This window comes from Melanostigma gelatinosum (genome assembly GCF_949748355.1).
Source record: "Melanostigma gelatinosum genome assembly, chromosome: 13".
Taxonomy (NCBI): domain Eukaryota; kingdom Metazoa; phylum Chordata; class Actinopteri; order Perciformes; family Zoarcidae; genus Melanostigma; species Melanostigma gelatinosum.
This window is the reverse complement of record NC_136646.1, coordinates 20,971,860-20,990,074: the sequence shown is the minus strand read 5'-3', so window position 1 is coordinate 20,990,074 and position 18,215 is coordinate 20,971,860. Positions and strand designations below refer to the sequence as shown.

At 45.1% G+C, this 18,215-nt stretch overlaps 1 protein-coding gene across 3 annotated transcripts in view; it reads right to left on the bottom strand.

Moving 5' to 3' along the window:
- Nucleotides 1-259: 259 nt before the first annotated feature.
- Nucleotides 260-18,215, bottom strand: part of pde4a (phosphodiesterase 4A, cAMP-specific) — a 43,921-nt gene continuing 25,965 nt past the window's right edge. For 2 of the 3 annotated variants that reach the window (XM_079281957.1, XM_079281958.1), the window contains exons 2-15: nucleotides 15,389-15,574; nucleotides 14,841-14,877; nucleotides 14,618-14,688; nucleotides 13,724-13,773; nucleotides 12,558-12,670; nucleotides 7,404-7,497; nucleotides 7,131-7,294; nucleotides 6,407-6,505; nucleotides 6,161-6,325; nucleotides 5,919-6,018; nucleotides 4,685-4,839; nucleotides 4,477-4,599; nucleotides 3,280-3,462; nucleotides 260-3,119 (exon numbers count right to left, since the gene is read on the bottom strand). In XM_079281957.1, the coding sequence (XP_079138083.1) occupies nucleotides 2,616-3,119; nucleotides 3,280-3,462; nucleotides 4,477-4,599; nucleotides 4,685-4,839; nucleotides 5,919-6,018; nucleotides 6,161-6,325; nucleotides 6,407-6,505; nucleotides 7,131-7,294; nucleotides 7,404-7,497; nucleotides 12,558-12,670; nucleotides 13,724-13,773; nucleotides 14,618-14,688; nucleotides 14,841-14,877; nucleotides 15,389-15,574 (2,044 nt within the window). In that variant the 3' untranslated portion in view covers nucleotides 260-2,615. The other variant, XM_079281959.1, reaches the window with a different exon arrangement.

Below are 18,215 nucleotides of genomic sequence, written 5' to 3'. Positions count from 1 at the left end.
TGCAGTGTTTTAGCGATTCACGTAACAACCTTAACTGGTTGTTTGTCAATCATTATGACTTGGATAAATTTATCATTTACAATCCAATATTACATTATGTACAAGAGTGGTAATGCTTATAGCTAAATATCATCAACACATGATTCATTTTCCAGACCATCCACCCGAATGATATAAAAATAAACTGTACACAAACTGTTCAAAGAAAACACTTCCCATGGTTTCCTTTTCATCATTTAAAAAGAATGGCAGCGATCAATCAATTGAATAATTGTTTTAATAAGAAACAATTGCTACAGTATCGTGTTTGTATGGCAAGTAAATATTAATGTTTTTATAGCTTATGACATAACAAGAAGCCACAAAACCAAAGCAACATCTTGAAAGTAAAAGGCCGATGCATATGGGAATCTTGTATTTAAGTATAACTGCAATAGTAATCCTGGATTCCCATTCCACAAGATGAAAGCCTGTGTGGTGGCCCGGCAGCTCTGCTCCATCCTGCGACGGAGCAGATCAAACACACAGGCTTCTGTTGCACCGAGCTGTGGTCATTTCAGATAAGCTCAGTTCCTGACCTGCAGAAACCTACCCTCCAAAAGAACCACATTCATGTTCTTTTCTTTACCCTGTGAAAAACAAACACCGAAAACAAACCGTGACCTATTTAAGCTGTGCTGATCGAATCCTGAACACCATTCAACAACAACGTGGTGATGCCAGTGAGGGACCAATGACACACATGACAACATCTTTAGCATCCTGCCCTCTCCTTCTGTTACTCACTCGCTTACTCATGACCACTTAGTAAGTCACGCAAACAGACACACGCACACGCATCAACTCCATCATGTCAACCAATCAATATCTGGTCAGATTCAAACCTCCTTATTCATTCTCACCGCCTCTCATTTCTTATTTCCTCTGCATGCCTCCACATTGCTCAAGATTTTGACCATCCTGATTAAAAAAACAACACATTCTTTACGTTGGTCACAGCAACAACACGACAACTAACTGGCAGCAATGTTCCCCTTTCCCCTCCAAATGCAATGCTGGATACATTGTAGACACACTGATACGCACAGAAATAAGCATACAGACGTGATATAAATATACTCGGATATCTATTATATATCTTATAAATCTACATACTTGCAGGTATGTATCCTGCATCTGACATTAAGGCAAAAAAGCATCAAACATAACGAGGATGATTAGGGACGACCAGACCACTGCTTTCTTTCTCCAAACATTCTGCCTCCCTGATTTTCCTGTTCGTCGCCCACTGAAGTTTCTCATCCTTTACTTTGGTGAGAATCATTGTGTATGAGGAGACATAACCACGCAGTGCATGTGGGTATGAGATGGCAAGTGGAAATTTGTTCTGCTGATGAAGTAAATTTGTATCCCTTTAACATATTTAGCAACCGTTAAATAGAAAATAGGCAAAACTTATGCTTCAAAGCATCACATGGCTTATTCTCAGAAAGTAAAAAATGTTTCTATAGATAGAAAATGAAAACATAAGCTGGAAAAGAGTCCACTGGTGGTTTGTGGTGGTGGTAGTGATTGCTCTGCATCTAGAGTTCTGAGTTATTATATTACCAGAAGAGCAACAAAGGAAGACTTTTAGCTTAAAACATATGACCACAGAAACTGGACATGTGAGATACACACCACAACACAATGAACAGTAAAGAGAGATCTTTAACAAGAGACAAACAAAAAATATGATCACAAAATCACACACTCCTGTCCCACAATGCATTGCTTCACGACAGCTCCGTTCAGGAAGCTGGTGTTTCAGAAAGGCACAGAGCCATCTTGCACCAGTAGCACTCTCCTCGTAAAGGGAAAAGGGGTACGGGACCCGGCGGCCCCCCCTCGTCGCAGCATCTTCTTTTCCTTCCGTATCTTCTTCTCTCCTCCTCCAACTCTGTGGATTTTTTTTATTTTTCTTTCCGACAGAAATGGAAAAAAAAAAGTCACCCGGATGTGTAGCTTTTCTGAGGAGAACAGTTTCTGTTCTAACGAACGTGAATTACTAATACTGACTGAACACTGCTTAATACTCCATTAAGAGATGGCTTTTTCCAAAGAGATTCATTACTGATCAATGTCCCTCATGTAAATGCACACATGCAAACATACAGTCGAGTGTGTGTGTGTGTGTGTGTGTGTGTGTGTGTGTGTTTGCAAGAAAGGAGGAGGTACATTTGCGCTCCAATTGTACTGCATGACTGATGCGTTGAATTGATGTATTCATGACTTGCTCCTACGACGTGTTGGAGTTTGTTACTCTGTGTGTTTGTGTGTGTGCATTCCAGTCCCAGAGTGCTACGCTGTCTTCAGTTGCCCGTCGCTAATGCTCTCTCCTAAATTCCTCTTTGTCTAAAGTTTGTTGTGAAGTCAGTCGGAGGACTTGTCACCACTACAAATCTACAGTTGCTGTGTAATCACCTTCTCTTTAAGCGATTTTCATTGATTCCCTTTTTGAAAAATATATTTAAAGGTCTGTATTGTCATTGCAGTCTTATTTGTTCTTGGTTTGGCCATTGAAAGGATGAACAAGATCATGTGTGCAAGTGAGGAGGGAGACACAGGAGCAGAACTCATGTATCTTCAGCTTGTGAAGAAGAATCTTCCTCTTCCTCTACAGGACTTGTGTCAGAAAGTCTCTCCTTCTCAGATCTCACCTCCAACTGGGCTTTCAGTTCCTCCTCCACCTCCTCTTCCTCCATAGCAACCTCGTCTTCCTCTTCTATTATGTCCTCATTTTCCTCCTCTGCCATTATGTCTTCCTCTTTTTTACCCTCCTCATCCTCCTCCCCCTGACTGCAGTCCTGTGCCACGTGGTTTGGCGTAGGCTTGTCCCCCTCGTCTTCCTCTTCTCTCTGAGAGCTGTCTTCGAGGGTGAGCTCAAACTGAAACTTGTCAATGCAGGCGTTTAGATCCTTATCCTGGCACACGGGAGGAGGCGAAGGGCTTTGTGGTATCGTGCTCTGGTACCAGTCCCTGTTGTCCTCCAGAGTGTCCAAGATGTCCTGGGCATCAGGGTGCACGAGGTCCCCCCATGTCTCCCACAGCGGGTGGACAATGTAGTCAATAAAGCCCACCTGCATCCAGAAGAAAAAGAGTGTGAGGGACATCATATACATCTCAGTGGTGTCATTTCACTCCCTACAAATCAGCATCAAAGATGTACGAGGATGACTGCTGTGATCAGAGCCGACAGATCATCCCACTTCATCCAGTAGTGCACAGGATGTCTTTTACCTGGCTCTTTTCCACAGACGCGGTGTGTTTGTCGCACATGGGACTGATCTCCATCCCTCGCTCTCTCTCCTTATCCCCCTGCCTGAAGAACTCCTCCATGATTCTCTCCGTCCATTGTCGATACACAGCCAGGGGCTTCGTAGGATTGCTCAGGTCAGCGCAGTGCACCATGTTCCTCAACACCTGCACAAACAGGCACAGGTTTCTATGTCATGTACATGCGACGTTATAAGCACTGGATTCAGATATGCGTAATGATCGTCTGACAACAAATCAGCTGAGAGGAGGTGGTGCACGACCAGCTTTGTGATTTTTACTTTCCTCTCTCTTCTTTTCTCTTCTCTTCTATTAACTGTGAGTGATACACATTATGTCATGCACATAGACATTTCCACCCTTGCATGCCCTTTTCCTTTTCTGCTGATGCCTTGGCTTGATGTTTATCATATTCAAAGAGCTCCTCCACCACTCATTACTGTATCGAGTCTGGCTTCTTTCGTTCTCTCCTCTCATTACCAGAAGGTGCAGAAGCCTTTGTGTTTTAGCACAGCAAGCACCCGCACCGTTAACCCCGTCCCCTTCACTCCCTTAAATGTTGATCATCAATGATTTTGTGACATTTGACTTGAAGTCACCTAGTTTCTCCAATGCTCATGAACCCTTCAGCCATCTAATATCAACAACTGGAGAATGGTGTCGTTGAAGAAGATATTGTTGATTTCTTTATCGTCACAGACATGCATGACATCTGAGCTCTGCGTTTGACCCATCCTCAGCATTTTAGGAGCAGTGAGCTGCTGCGAAGCGCCCGGGGAGCAACTTGAGGTTCAGATTCTATCTCAAAGACACTTCGACATGCGGACTGGAGGAGCCGCGGATCAAACCATCAGCATTGGTGAGCCGGAGCCTCTGCTTTCCTTAATCCTCTTCCAAAACTATTCAATCGAAGCATTCCCATAGAAACACTTGTTGGACCTCAACGAGTCAGGATTCAAACTGACACACTGAACCAACACTCCTCCCTATTTCTGGGTCTCCTGACTTCAGTTTAGATGACAACAACAACAACAACCTCTTCCTCCCCACTCTTACAGACTCTGTGCATGTTTCTCTTCTCTCCTTTCCCGTGGTCCTCTTAAAGAAAGCTCACATTCGACTCAGAACATCTGTTAAAGGAAGCCGGATGTAGTGTCTCACCTGTATCCGATCATTGTAATGGTCAAGCAGCAGTACTCCAGAACTTGTCACTTTCTTGGTTTCCACCATAGTCTTGAGGTCTGCCAGCAAACTCATGTGTTTAGACATATCTGTTGCCAAAACCTGGAAAGAAAAATGATACATTGGAGAGAAGAAAATAGAGAGATGGAGAGGTGGTAGCGTGATGCAGTGGGCTGACGACACTCACCATATCAATAACAAGTTTCCTCAGGCTCTGCCTCTGCCTCTTGCTCAGGTTCTGGAAGATGTCACAGTTGTCCTCGTGGAGCAGCTTGAAGCCCACAGCGAGGTGATGGTTCTCCAACACGGACTCGTCGTTGTACATCAGGGCCAGCTCTGAGTCTGAGGGAAGCCCCATACAACACCCACCATCAGTGTGAGAATCCATTTCAAAATGTAGAAAACTACTTCGTCGATTTAAGGAAGTAGCACAGTGCAAATAAAACTTTAGTGACAAATATCCCCATTTCCAACAACCGGAAGCACACAATTTACAGACTAAATGTACTAAAAACATACAATAACAAGCTAAAAGGGTGTCAAACAGAGGATGACTGTGGTACCAAAGGCAAAAATATAGGACCATTTCAACTAAAGTGAGTGCATCATACACATTAGCTCTAAAGAAAACCAATTATACTTCAAATAACCATATCGACCAAATTCAGTGTCCCTAATTGTCAATACTTCAAATTCTCTCTCTTCAAATATAGAAATCACAACACTTATCGCACGTCCTGACATGGAGTGTCCAGTGCTTTGTAGTGTCATGATTCGTTACAATTTCATTTAGTGGAATAATACATTTTATCATGTGGAAACGAAAACTGTCAAAATGTGCACAAAACTTACATGATTGATATTTAAAATAAGAGTTTAAAAACAATTAGTCAACCACTAGTTCTGTTGTTGTGTGTTTTTGTTTTACTTTTATTCGTATTTCGAATTTTTGTTTTACAATATTTTGTTATTATTATATTTTGTGTATTTTTTATGTATTTTTTTATTATAACTCCTCTTGCATATTCTGAATCTCAATCGAACAACATTTAAGACAAACCTTTCCTGAGTAGAAAGAACTAAAATTCCAGGTATAATCAGACGAGCTGACCTCGAAAAGTGATCTTCGCTTCATGTTCTTTCTGAAATCAGTGAATTTCACAGAATTGGCAGAAGTCGACACCGGTCTTTGTTACACTGGTTGTCATTATCAAACATTCCAGCCTCTGTTGAGACTTCCTAGTCCTGGTCCCATACGACACAAATCAGTTGTATTCATTCCTGAACCATTGGGACTTTTCCCTGAAAGCAGGTTTTAGTTTCTCCTGCCCAGTGAGATGTCCTTTGTTTTTCCGATTCAATTGTTGTTGTTTTTTATTCACATGTTTTTGCGTCGTCTCTTTAATCTGATTTCGACTCACTTGTGTTTATGAGGAATTGGTTGGACACTCCTGGATGGTCCACATCGTGGATGGCAGCGGCAAATAACGCAGCTAGTATCTCTAGATCAGTGAACACAGCCTGTCGGAGAGAAAAGTTATCCGTTAAACTGCTGTTTACAATTTACCGTTGACTCCTCTACTATTTGTAGAGGGCCTGGTATGTATGGAAGCCTGAGCATGTGAAGTTCGATGTGTATTGGCTGAGCAGTAGAGGTATTTACATCTAGCGCCGGAGTGGACAGCAGTACATGAGTAGACTGAGTGACATCTGCAGCGTGGAGGCTGTTGTGGTAGGCCACATTGGCATGGTAGTGGTCCTCCAGGGTCATCACATAGGTGACAAACGTATCCACGGGGATCCCAAAGGTCTTCAGTAGATCTCTCTCCTGCAGCCACAGGGGTCATGGTCACAGTGAAGTCGTGCTACATGACATCGTGAACAGTCCGTTGTTCGTTAAAGCTCTCACCTGGAAGATGGCATACATTGTGCAGCTGAGGGGACGGTTATTAGAGTACTCTGCCACGCGAAAGATATTAAGGCCCCACATGTTCAAGTCGTTCAGCTCCTGAAGGCACAACAGACAAGATGAACACACATCAGCACGAAATCTAAATCCACTCTTAAAGGTGCATGACGACTGAGAAATAAGAAAGCGCTTGCTCTAACTCTGATGGACCAATGCCCAAAAGATGTTGACAGGTGAAGTTTTAAAGTCGTGGAAAGGTTTTCTGCTTTTAAACTCACGTGACTCACATGTGATATCACAGCAGTAGCTGCGTTTCAAATCGCATACTTTTTCTTTGTACTTTTAGTTCACTGCAGCTGCCCTTACAAAGTGCGTAATGTTGCATGCAGTATGTATTCATTTGGGACTACTTCGTCATAACATAGCACCTTGAACGTTGACCTCAGAATCGGCAGAAAAGCATGCTGGCTTGTATGCTGCAAAATGCAACCGGATTTAGGAGAGCATCCTGGTATTTTTGGCATACTGCGTTTGAATTATTATGTATTGGGACATTGTAAATCTTTTTTCTGGCAAAATAAATGGCATGGTAGTGTGGGTATTTAAACGTCTTTTGGTGCCTTTCAGTTCAGTTCAGATATTTATTGTCCCACAAGAGGATTTTCTGTTGCATCAAGGCACCATGAAAGTCATGAACACAATAAAAACACAGTAAGATATTTACCCTGGCTAACGCTTCCTCATGTTCAGTCTTCACACCGAATCGAGGCGTGGTGGAGTTTGAAAGGCTGGAACTGTGCGTGAGCTTCTTCACACCGCTGATTTGACACATGGGCTTCTCCCTCTCCCTCAAAGTCGGGGACGGGATCTCCACTTCGTTCTGCTTATCTGGGGAGGGGGGGGGGGGGGGGGGAGTCAGAGGTGAGCCAGGATGGAGACTTGACCTGGGATCAGCACGAGAAGGGACTCGCTATAGAGGTTGACAGGTGTGTTTTACCTAGAAAGGTAGTGGAGATGTATTCTGACACCTGGTTCCCTGAGCGACTCATCTCTGACAAATGGGACAGCTCCCTGTTCAACATCCTCTTGAACTGAGGGAAGCGGAGACAGACACAGGAAGTGAGTGACTTGACTTACAAAGTAGCAGACATGTCCAACATTGTAGAGACGTGCAGATGGGTAAACCCTCAGAGTTAACATTGTACTTGTTCTGAAACAACAAAACATTCCTATGAGTCAAACATGAGAAAAGAAATGATCGCCCTTCTTCTGGCTTCATTCACTAAAGGGTGAGAATAACCAGTGATGAATCATGCCTCCTCTTTTTGAGAACGTACTGTTCAGCACCCCCAATTCAGTGTGCCTGTATTTCGATTGCCATGTATTTGTATTCTGTTTATTCTTCTCCCAACATCGACAGTGGCAATCATGAACGACTAGTCTGCAGGTCCGTGCAGTGCGGGCTGTGATTCCGTGAATACATTATCGCTGCAGACATTAAACACCGAACGTCCTCTCATTATTCGACAGTCACCCGTTGCACGAGTCATGTCAAGGCACGACAGGGTTCGGACACAACCCCTTCGGTCTGTGTCCCGCCGACTGATCTTTCACACATAACAATCTCCGTGGCAACCAGAGCGGTTGCCGTGGCAACTGCCTCCTCACAGTCAGTCCTTCAGCTGGATGTGAGAGCGGCGGCTGCTTGGGTGACGATGTGAGGGAGTAGGCAGGTGTCTCTGACCTTTATCAAGGTCAACCCTCCCCTCCACTGCCGCCCCCCCCCCCCTCCCCCTCGAGGTAAACAACAGTCTCCTCTGTCACAGGCGCCACTCTGGCTTCCTATGCCATTTCACACACTCCATGCATTCCCTCCATCTTTCACTCTTTTCCTCCCAGTTCTCTCTCTTTTTCCACCCATCCCATCCGGCCCACCGCTCGTCACATGGTACGCCGAGCAGATAGGTACTCTGACAGCAAATCGTAGAAGCAGTCAGGCAGAATCAGTCACCAGGAGCCAGGAAAGCAAGTCAACCCCCGTGGCACACTTAGGCAGCAGGCGCAGCCCAAACCTCCTCTCTCTCTCTCTCTCTCTCTCTCTCTCTCTCTCTCTCTCTCTCTCTCTCATGCTGTAACGCTGAGTCATAGCTGACAACCAACACTTCCACGGTGCCAGTCCGAGTGCCAGGACAAACAACACTCTTCCTCATGACACTGACTAATGGAGCAAACATGCGGACGCTGCACAGACATGACCACAAACACACACTCACACACACACACTCACACACCTGCATATGTGAGGGACCCAGGAGGGCTTCTTTTTTTTTCTAACTGCCTATGATCTTGAATAACTGTAACCGAATAACACACATGCTAAACATGACCCCCCTCTGAACTACAACCTGTACGACTGATGAAACATATCAGCAGAGAGCAAACTCATTCGTCCGAATGTGCCCAATGTCATTCAGGAAAACAGGAAAGACAAAAGCCGGAGTTTGTTTTGGTAACACGGTGCCAAGATATCGCATCGAATGCAAACCTGACATGTCAAAGAAAACCGACACAACGTCTGACTTCACACATTGTTATGGATGTAACATGTCGGTACACCTGAGGACAAAAGAAACTCGGTCCTGAGACAATAGGCATTGTCCTTCACTGACAATCCGCTCGGCTTCCTTCAGTCTGTATCAGCCTCAGGCTAGCAGGAGAGAGACACAGAGGGATGTGGGACGCAGGTGTGGAGGATGGAAATGGACATTGTGTGACACTGCAATGTACCTGCAGGAAAGACGGCTGGACTACTTCTCACAAAGTCCAAAAGTCCAAAAGCTATTTCTTGGATTTTAAGCAGCTGGGTGTATTCTCAAAGGACATGAATGTAGACCAGCTATTGAAAGATGAAGAATAAGAGTGATAGTCTTTTTGTTTACATTGCTGCTGCAAGGTGATGACACTGAACAGAGTTAATAAACTCTGTGCTCCTCTCCCTGTTCCCCTTCAGTGAATTCATGTATAAATTATGTACGTGAACACACTGCCTTACAGCTCCTCGCAAAGCCACCATCAGACCCACAAAACCGTCCTCCACCACATCAATTCAGAATACAATCAACACGTCAATCCTGCCTTATAAGCACATACATTTCTCAAACTGACACCATTATTGCTGGATTTAAATAAAGACACATAAGAAGATGGAGTAAACAAACAGCTGAGTTGTTAATGCATGCTTAGATGTAACACTTGAAGAATCAACATCCAAGATGGCTACTGCCAGGCCTCGTTTGCCCTCTGCAAGCTCCCCGAGCCCTACCTGGTCCCACCAGCCGATGAGCCAGGGCCTGGAGCAGGTCTCACAGAACAGGTCGACTAAGGGCGTCCTGCGCTCCGCCGCCGTCCCGCTTCCCTCCAGAACCCCTCCAGCAGCCGCACCGAGGTCCAGCTCTGCCCCTGCCCTCCCCTGCAGGGGGCTGTAGCTGGAGGAGCGGGGCAGCCTGTAGCCCCCTGGTACAGGCGAGGGGCAGGGGGATGGTGCTGGGTCAATGGCCTCCACCACACCCATGTTGAGGGTGACGGGGGGTTTGGGCCGGTGGCACAGGCAGGAGGTGCGGTAGTGGAGCGGTGTGGGGGCGCTGCGGGTGCCCCAGTGGCATGAGGGCGTCGTCAGGTTGTGTGAGGAGAGGCCACAGCCAGTCAAGCCGGGACACTCCAGAGTGACGGCTGCCCCGAGAGGGGGCGAAGGAACAGGGGAAAGGGGGTGAGGGTGGGGGCTGCTGGTGCAGACTGTCCTCGCCTACATGCAGCACCCCAAAGCAGGCCACCCAGTCAGTCCAGAGTCAGGCTCCAGCCTTAGTGTGGTCCGAAGATGAGGGTCCCCCTGATGGGCAGACCAGGAGCCCCCTGGATCCGGCTGCTGTGGAGACTACATCTCATCCCATTTGCTGAGCAGACGGACCCAAATCTACAGTCACTGCAGGGTAGAGGTGGATGGGAGCCGAAAGAGGGAAGATGGAGGGAAAAGGAGAGGGTAGCGGGGGACCGTCTGAAGGGCACAGAAAGGAGCCGATGGAGGAGATGAGTGGGAATGTGGGAGAGATGTGAATGAAAAAATGATGTTGCGAGAGTTGAGCTGCTTGGCAAACAGTACTAAAATATTTAGATGATGGAGGCTAGAGGGATGGAGTGATGGTGACGCCAGGACAGAAAGATGACCATAGTTTCGAGTGATGGAGGTAGAGGGAGCTTGGATGACAGTGGGAACATCGGAGGAGGAAGGAGCAGATGACAAGAGCAAGAGAAAAACAAGGATGGGGAGGATGAGAGAGGGAGAGAGAGAAAGAGACAGAGAGGGATGCAGGCAGGCCTGTGGCAGACGGTCAGGCTGAAGAATCACACCAGAGCTCTGGTCTGGAAAAACAGGCTCCCTCTCCCTGCGTCGGCTGCCCCTCCCCCACGGTACGGATCCAGAGGCCCGGCCCAGTCCTACCGGTGCATCAGCCGTCTCACACCGATCCCAGCAACACACAGTCAGTCCACAGTCAGTCAGGCTGCCTCCTGATCGCTCCGGAGCCCAGTCCCCTGCTCCGAGTCAATCCATGCCTCGGCTGGCCAGAATGCCAGAGGTCTAATCCTGCCGCTTTAGGCTGCCGTTCCTCCTCCAATGCTCTGCCTCTTGCGCCATTTCCCTGGATGCTGTAGACAGCTCTCGCAAGCTAATCAGGCAGTGTGGCTGCAGGCGCATGCATGTGTGTGTGTGTGTGTGTGCGTGTCTGTGCTTGCTTCTGCTCTCAGCCTCAGAGTGCGCATGTGCGACAAGACAGCATGTACGTCTGTCGAAAATATGTGTGTGTGCAAGGGTGTGAGCAAGAGTGAGAGACTGAGTGGGAATATTCATGTGTACATGTTGGCACAGTGCAGAGGGTTTATGTAGCTTAGCTGCAAAAAGGCAGCAACATATTCACAGAGACTCTGTTTACCAGGAGACTTCTCTCTGCACATTGTATGTGCACACACACACACACACATGATGTCCTTTAAGCACACTCCTGCTACCTCTCCCTCAGTCCTTCATCACAAGCCTGACTGAATCAAAACACACAAAGAACCTTCATTCATTAATGGTGATGTGCAACATGGGAAGCATTTCCAGAATAAAACAAACAAGACACTGGATGCTGTCTCTTAAAGACAGAACACTATTAAAGGAGCATCACCTCTATTTCATTGGTTGTTGCCCAAACCACATGGTTTGTGGTCAGAGTGGCAAGCCAATGACTAAAAGGGAAGGGCAGACCCTGCTGCTGTTCGATAGCAACCAAGGTTACAGCAGAGACATCAGCATCAGCCCCCCCCCCCCTCATGTCCTCCATACCCACATACCGTCACCCTTCCCCTGTTCTTTCTCTCTCCCCCCCCTCATGTCCTCCATACCCACATACCGTCACCCTTCCCCTGTTCTTTCTCTCTCCCCCCCCTCATGTCCTCCATACCCACATACCGTCACCCTTCCCCTGTTCTTTCTCCCCCCCCCCCCCTCTCTCTGTCCCCATACCCCAACAAATACAAATGCACACACACTTAAGAAGCCTTCCCATGTTCACACACACACGGGCGTGCAGTGATGCTGCATCTCTTTCAGTTGTACACACTAATGCTTAAATCGGCATAATCGGTGCGTTTAGTCTAACGAATGCCATAAAAGCCCAGTGACGGTTGATCACATATGAGGCATTAATTATTCATCAAGACAACTAATACCACAGGATTGCAAATAAACCCAGGAAACAAATGTTTTCCAGAATTACTACTTCCAATGAACAAACCTCCGTAAAAGTTTTAACAACAGTGTGTGAAGGTGGAACGTGGCAGGTGTTAGAGATGAAGGTTTTTGCAACCAAATGCAGTGTTCTTAAAAGTATTTTTAACGAGTATGTTTTACAAACTACTCATGCAGGTTGTTTTTCAATGTATTTTATAATTGACCTTGGTGGAGCTTCAACAGGAAGCTCTATCCAAAATGCATTTCGTACAGTGATACAGCTGCAACCCAATGATTCATCAGCAAGCTCGGCGCCATACTGAGTTAACGTTGAGGCAGCGGCGCAGTGAAAGTACTTGTTTGTGTGTGTGGACAGGTGTGCACCTTGTCGGAGGCCATATCGCTGACTGAGCGGTGGGTCTGAACGGTCTCCAGCTGGTCCAGACACCAGTCCAGCTCCTCCAGAGTCTCCCGAGCCATCTGCTGGTACGTCTCCTCTGTGAATGACAGACACACAGTGGTGACCTGACAGAAGATCCTCCATTTAAAATGATCTTTTGCTCAGTAAGTTAGTTTAAGAGTTGAAAAATGTCCACCGTGGCCATAAATGATGAAATGCATCTTTAAATAAGTGTAATAAAACTACAATAAGACAACAACAATGTGACCACATCAGATATTATACAAATATAAAATGTATATTCGTATAATGTTTGTAAACAGTGTAAGACTGGTCAATGTTTTAAATGATGATCAGTTGAACAACACAAAAAAATATAGTTTAGATTTAAAAATACAGCTATCACTTTAAACCTGATTGACAGGTGTAAATATACATCAGACAACAATCAGATTTAACTTATTTGTGTTTTCTAATGCTGTAAAAATGATCCATATACAGTGGGCCTATATGTTGAATTATGATGAGACACAAAAGGTATAGTTTAAATGCAAAACATATGTTGGCTGTGAGATTAGACAAATAAATATAAAAGTGATTGACAGCTCCTTTTAATATCCCAAAAAATATTTCATTAATTTCTGCTTCATACAGACGAGCACAACTAGCAAGTTTCCCTGAAATTGTTTTACTTTATTTTATAAATCACCGCACAAGAAAGATGTGCGTATGTTCTGCACACCGATTGTATGAACACAGTAAAACTGGACTGAATTTAGAATTGAGATTTGAAATCAGCTGAGTGAGAAAAATATAAATATTGTATACGTTCATGTCTGCTGGTTACATTTTGCCCTCCGAATACAAACAGCAGGTTACAGCCTTTTCTCTCGGCCCATTAAACATCTCGTCTCTCTCTGCATCTTAACACACAAACGGTTGGTAACTTCAGCATCATATGTGGAGTCTCTTCAATGTATGCAGCACGGTTCATTAAATCCTCACCAACAGCCTCACGATGTTCTGTGCAGTCATTGTCATTACTGATGATGCATTCAGGGAGCGTGGGAGCCTTCACCATATCCTCACAGCCGTGTGAGGGGACTGTGGGACTCTTTGGATTAAGAGTTTTAATTAGCTGACAACATACCAGAGAGTGTAGCTTGGGGAACAGTGGGTTGGCTTGTCACTGGTGACCTCCTGTGGACAAACACATCATTACATCAGAAGGAGAACCACACGCTGCTGCCCCCTGCTGGGCTTCAACACACACTCACGTTACAGGAGGAGGCAACAACAGGCTCGGCTCACACAGGGGGGTGTAAATATGTGTTCGTTTATATGCCCCTAGAAAGAGACAAATAGATTAACATGCCTATGGATAAGATTGATTAAAATACGATATGATTAAAATATCTAATTGTCCAAAAAGAGTCAAAGACAAAGCTCTGCTCTCCTTTCATGGAGCCTTCATGGTCTCATAATTGAGCAGTGAAGAAAGCATTTTCAGGGCACAACACTGAATAATTATAGATGCTGATAATTCTGTGGTACATTGCTATATATATATATATATATATATATATATATATATATATATATATATATATATATATATATATATATATATATATATATATATATATATGTATTATGTCATATATATATGTATTATATATCATATTGACGAGGAGCTAAAAGCCTGTCGACTCAAGCTCTCACTATCTGCTGCTCTACAAAGGAGAATCATTTTAGTGTTATTGACCGTCTCTCTGTCGTCTGTGTACAGACTCAGGGACATCTGAGGCGTGATGCTCTCTGCACTCTGTTCTCAGCCAGCATTGTTGGAGAGATGCCAAATAATAATGCACATTGTATATTTTCCTTGAGCACAGCCTGAGAATCATGAACGGCTAAATTGTTTTCCTACGGGAGCACGAAGAAGGAGACATTAGCAGACACACGCTGCAAACTAAGCAGGCAGTCGTGAGGAGTGTATGGGGGGGGGGGGGAGACGGGGTGTTTGACAGCACATGATACTGACTTGTTAGTGGGTGTTGTGACATTGGCGAGGATGGTGAAGTTGCTTCTTACAGTTCGTAGGCTGGCCAGCACCTGGGGGATGGATGGGCAGCGTAGGAGGGAGAGAAGGAGGGAGGGAGGAAACAGGAGGGGGGGAGAGACAAGTTCACTGCACTAATTAGCCACCTTTTCTAGTCATTTACAGCAATTAAACATGTCAGACGAGGTGCACCAGGAAAGCATACCTGAGCGAAAGGGGTGACGATCATGTCTTCGGCGTGCCTGCGGAGTGAAAAACAAAAAGCGCAGAGTGAGATGAATGTGAGCGTCTCGGGCAGCTCAGCATTGGTGTTTATATGAGAGGCTGCATCTGTGAGCCGGATGTTTACAAAGACCTATGTGGATCTAAACAGAGAAATAGTCCTGAAATACACTGATGGGGGGTTTCGGGTGCGTTGAACTGCAAGACAAGCCAAGAAACAGAGAACAACAGCTGATGAAGATTCATTATGATTTAATTTGCATAATGATTGCATAATTACAATCATAACCACTCCTGTGTTGATGGGAATAGTGTGCAGTTACTGTGGTGTGTGTGTGTGTGTGTGTGTGTGTGTGTGTGTGTGTGTGTGTGTGTGTGTGTGTGTGTGTGTGTGTGTGTGTGTGTGTGTGTGTGTGTGTGTGTGTGTGTGTGTGTGTGTGTGTGTGTGTGTGTGTGTGTGGACATTGCAGATTTAAGAGTTGCTGCCACGTGATGGGCCCCTGCAGTGATGCACGGTGGCTTGGTGCTTACCCCTCACTGTTGATGGAGGAGTTGCGTGACATGGTTTTGGGGGACGTGTCATAGTCTGAGTCTGAGCGGTACAGGAAGGACTCCCTGCGCTGGCTCTGGGGGAAAGAAGGGTGGAGCACCAACCCAGGACTCGCCTGCGAATCCATGGGACTGCGTCCTGGAGAGGGACCATTCTCTGAATCGAAGCTGAAGGGTTAGAAAGGACAGGGAGGAAATGGTTTTTACATCTGTTGCATTTTATTTGGGTGTCTGTTTCGCTGCTGCTTCTCTTTTGCAGCGACAACAAGATAAGCATGAACACCCGAGTCTAGTCTCTTAGAGATGTGACGGATGCTGCAGCACCAAGTCGAGTTTTTCCACTCGATCTTTCAGACTTGTGGAAAGAAAACATCCAAAATCCACATGTAGGTATTTATTTTACTACTTTGTCTGTTTTAATCTGCAGATTCTTCCTAAATTCACCAAAAGTTAGTAATGCGGCATTTGCATATTGAAACATATTCAGAAAACGTGTTGCTTACACTGAGACAATATTGTATTTTAAGATATATAACATCAGATATATAACAGCCAAAGCAGAAATGTTCCACCAGCAGATCGCTGATTTTAAACACAAGGTCGGATCCATTCGAAGGCCGAGCTCAGCCAAACACTTTACAATCGCCTCTTTGTCACCAACACCTGCAGCCAGGAAGCCTTTATCCTCCAGCAGCCTTCAACAAAACTCCTCAATCAAACCTGAGATGAAAGAAGATTCGATGTTACTGCTGAGAAATTAAGTCAGTATTGATCGGATGCGGTTTTAGAGTTTGGCATCAGAAAATGATGGACAACTTTGTGGTGACAGAACGGACAGACACCAACTTATCTGACAATACTTTTGAAAAGTATACAGGTTTGAACCGTAAAACAGCTCAGACTAGCCTACACATTACGACTCCACAGTTCGTCAAAATGTTATTGAGATTACAATATGGTCTTCTGCAATTTTCAAATCGCAGGAGCAGCAATATTTGTTAAAAAGGCCAAATGTCAGTCATAAAACATTTTCAAGTAAATCACGTCGTGCTGCAGTGACGTCCTGCTCCACACATCATATTCTAAACATCTTTGTTTGGTACACAGATCCCTGCAGAAAATCAATCATTTCCACATGTTTTTCAATTCAAATGAGAATGATGACGTAAAAATGATCTTTCGGTCTGATATCGCAACTCATATCGTCACTGCAATATCAGTCAAGTTATCGTTTTTGGATAACTCTTGAAAATTGTTCAACCTTACTCCACTTCTACACAGATATGAGATAAATAATAATGTGAATCACTTTCAGGCTGCATTCAGATGTTGAGATGACAAGGACAGATGGGGAAGCAGGTTGCAGTGTAGCTGCAGCATCTACCCCCCCCCCCCCCCCCCATTTCTCCAAAACTTCTCAAACTTCCGTTGTCAACTCAGTTGTGAACGGTTTTCAGTTTGTCTTCAAAAATGAAAACATGAAGCGTGATATTTTTAGAATTTACTTATAAATTGGCCAATTATGAGCCACTCCTCTCCCCAGAAGGCTTTGTGAATATGACTACAGATCAAATTAGCATCAAGTTTCAACAAGTAATAAAAAACACATCAATTCAATTCAATTCAATTTATTTTTGTATAGCCCAAAATCACAAATTACAAATTTGCCTCAGAGGGCTTTACAATATGTACACGTTTGACATCTTCTTGTCCCGGGACCCTCACATCAGAACAGGAAAAACTCCCCAAAAACCCCTTTAACGGGGAGGAAAGAGGAAGAAACCTGTGGGAGAGCAATAGAGGAGGGATCCCTCTCCCAGGATGGACAGGCGTGCAATGATGTCATGTGTAGAACAGGATAGTGAATTACAACACATTCAATGTAATTACAGCACATTCAATGTATGACACAACCACGACAGGAGGCAAGACCTGGTCCAGGTAAACCCGGATACACAGGAACCTGTGAGGCGAGAAAGCACAGAGACTCTGGTGAAGAAGCAGGTCAATAATGTGCATTAATGGTATCGGTAGTATGAAATAGTAATGCGAGTAATAATAAAAGTGATATTAGCAGTTGGAGTCAGCAGGGCCATGGTAGGAGGAAGGACCAGGGTCCAGATGAAACCATGCTCCATGGAAACCTGTGAGGAGAGGAAGCACAAGGACTCCGGGGAAGAGACAAAATGAGTACCGTGCATTAATTGTATCGGTAATAGGATTAATAATCAGTACTGTGCATTAATGGTGTCGGTAATAGGATTAATAATGTTAATCATGAAGATCGTAGTAGATGTCAGCAGGGCCATGGCTGGTTGAAGAACCAGTGTCCAGATAAAACTGCGGTCATCCTGTGAGGCGAGAAAGCACAAATACTCCGGGGAAGAAGTAAAGTTAGTAATGAGCATTAATGGGACATCAATGCATACAGACGGAGGTGAAGAAGAGGAGGAGAGAGGTGCTCAGTGTAGGAAGTCCCCCTGTAGTTTTTGCCTATACCAGTTTGTCCATGGGCCGGTCCAAGGCAAGCCAGAGCCAGCCCTAACTATAAAGCGCTAACTATAAGCACTGTCAAAGAGGAAAGTCTTAAGCCTACTCTTAAATGTGGTGAGTGTGTCTGCCCCCCGGACAGAAACGGGAAGCTGGTTCCACAGAAGAGGAGCTTGATAACTGAAGGCTCTGGCTCCCGTCCTACTTTTTAAGACTCTAGGAACCACAAGTAACCCTGAATCACTGGATCGCAACTCTCTGGTAGGGCAGTATGGTACTATAAGCTCTTTAAGATATGATGGAGCCTGACCAGTTCGGG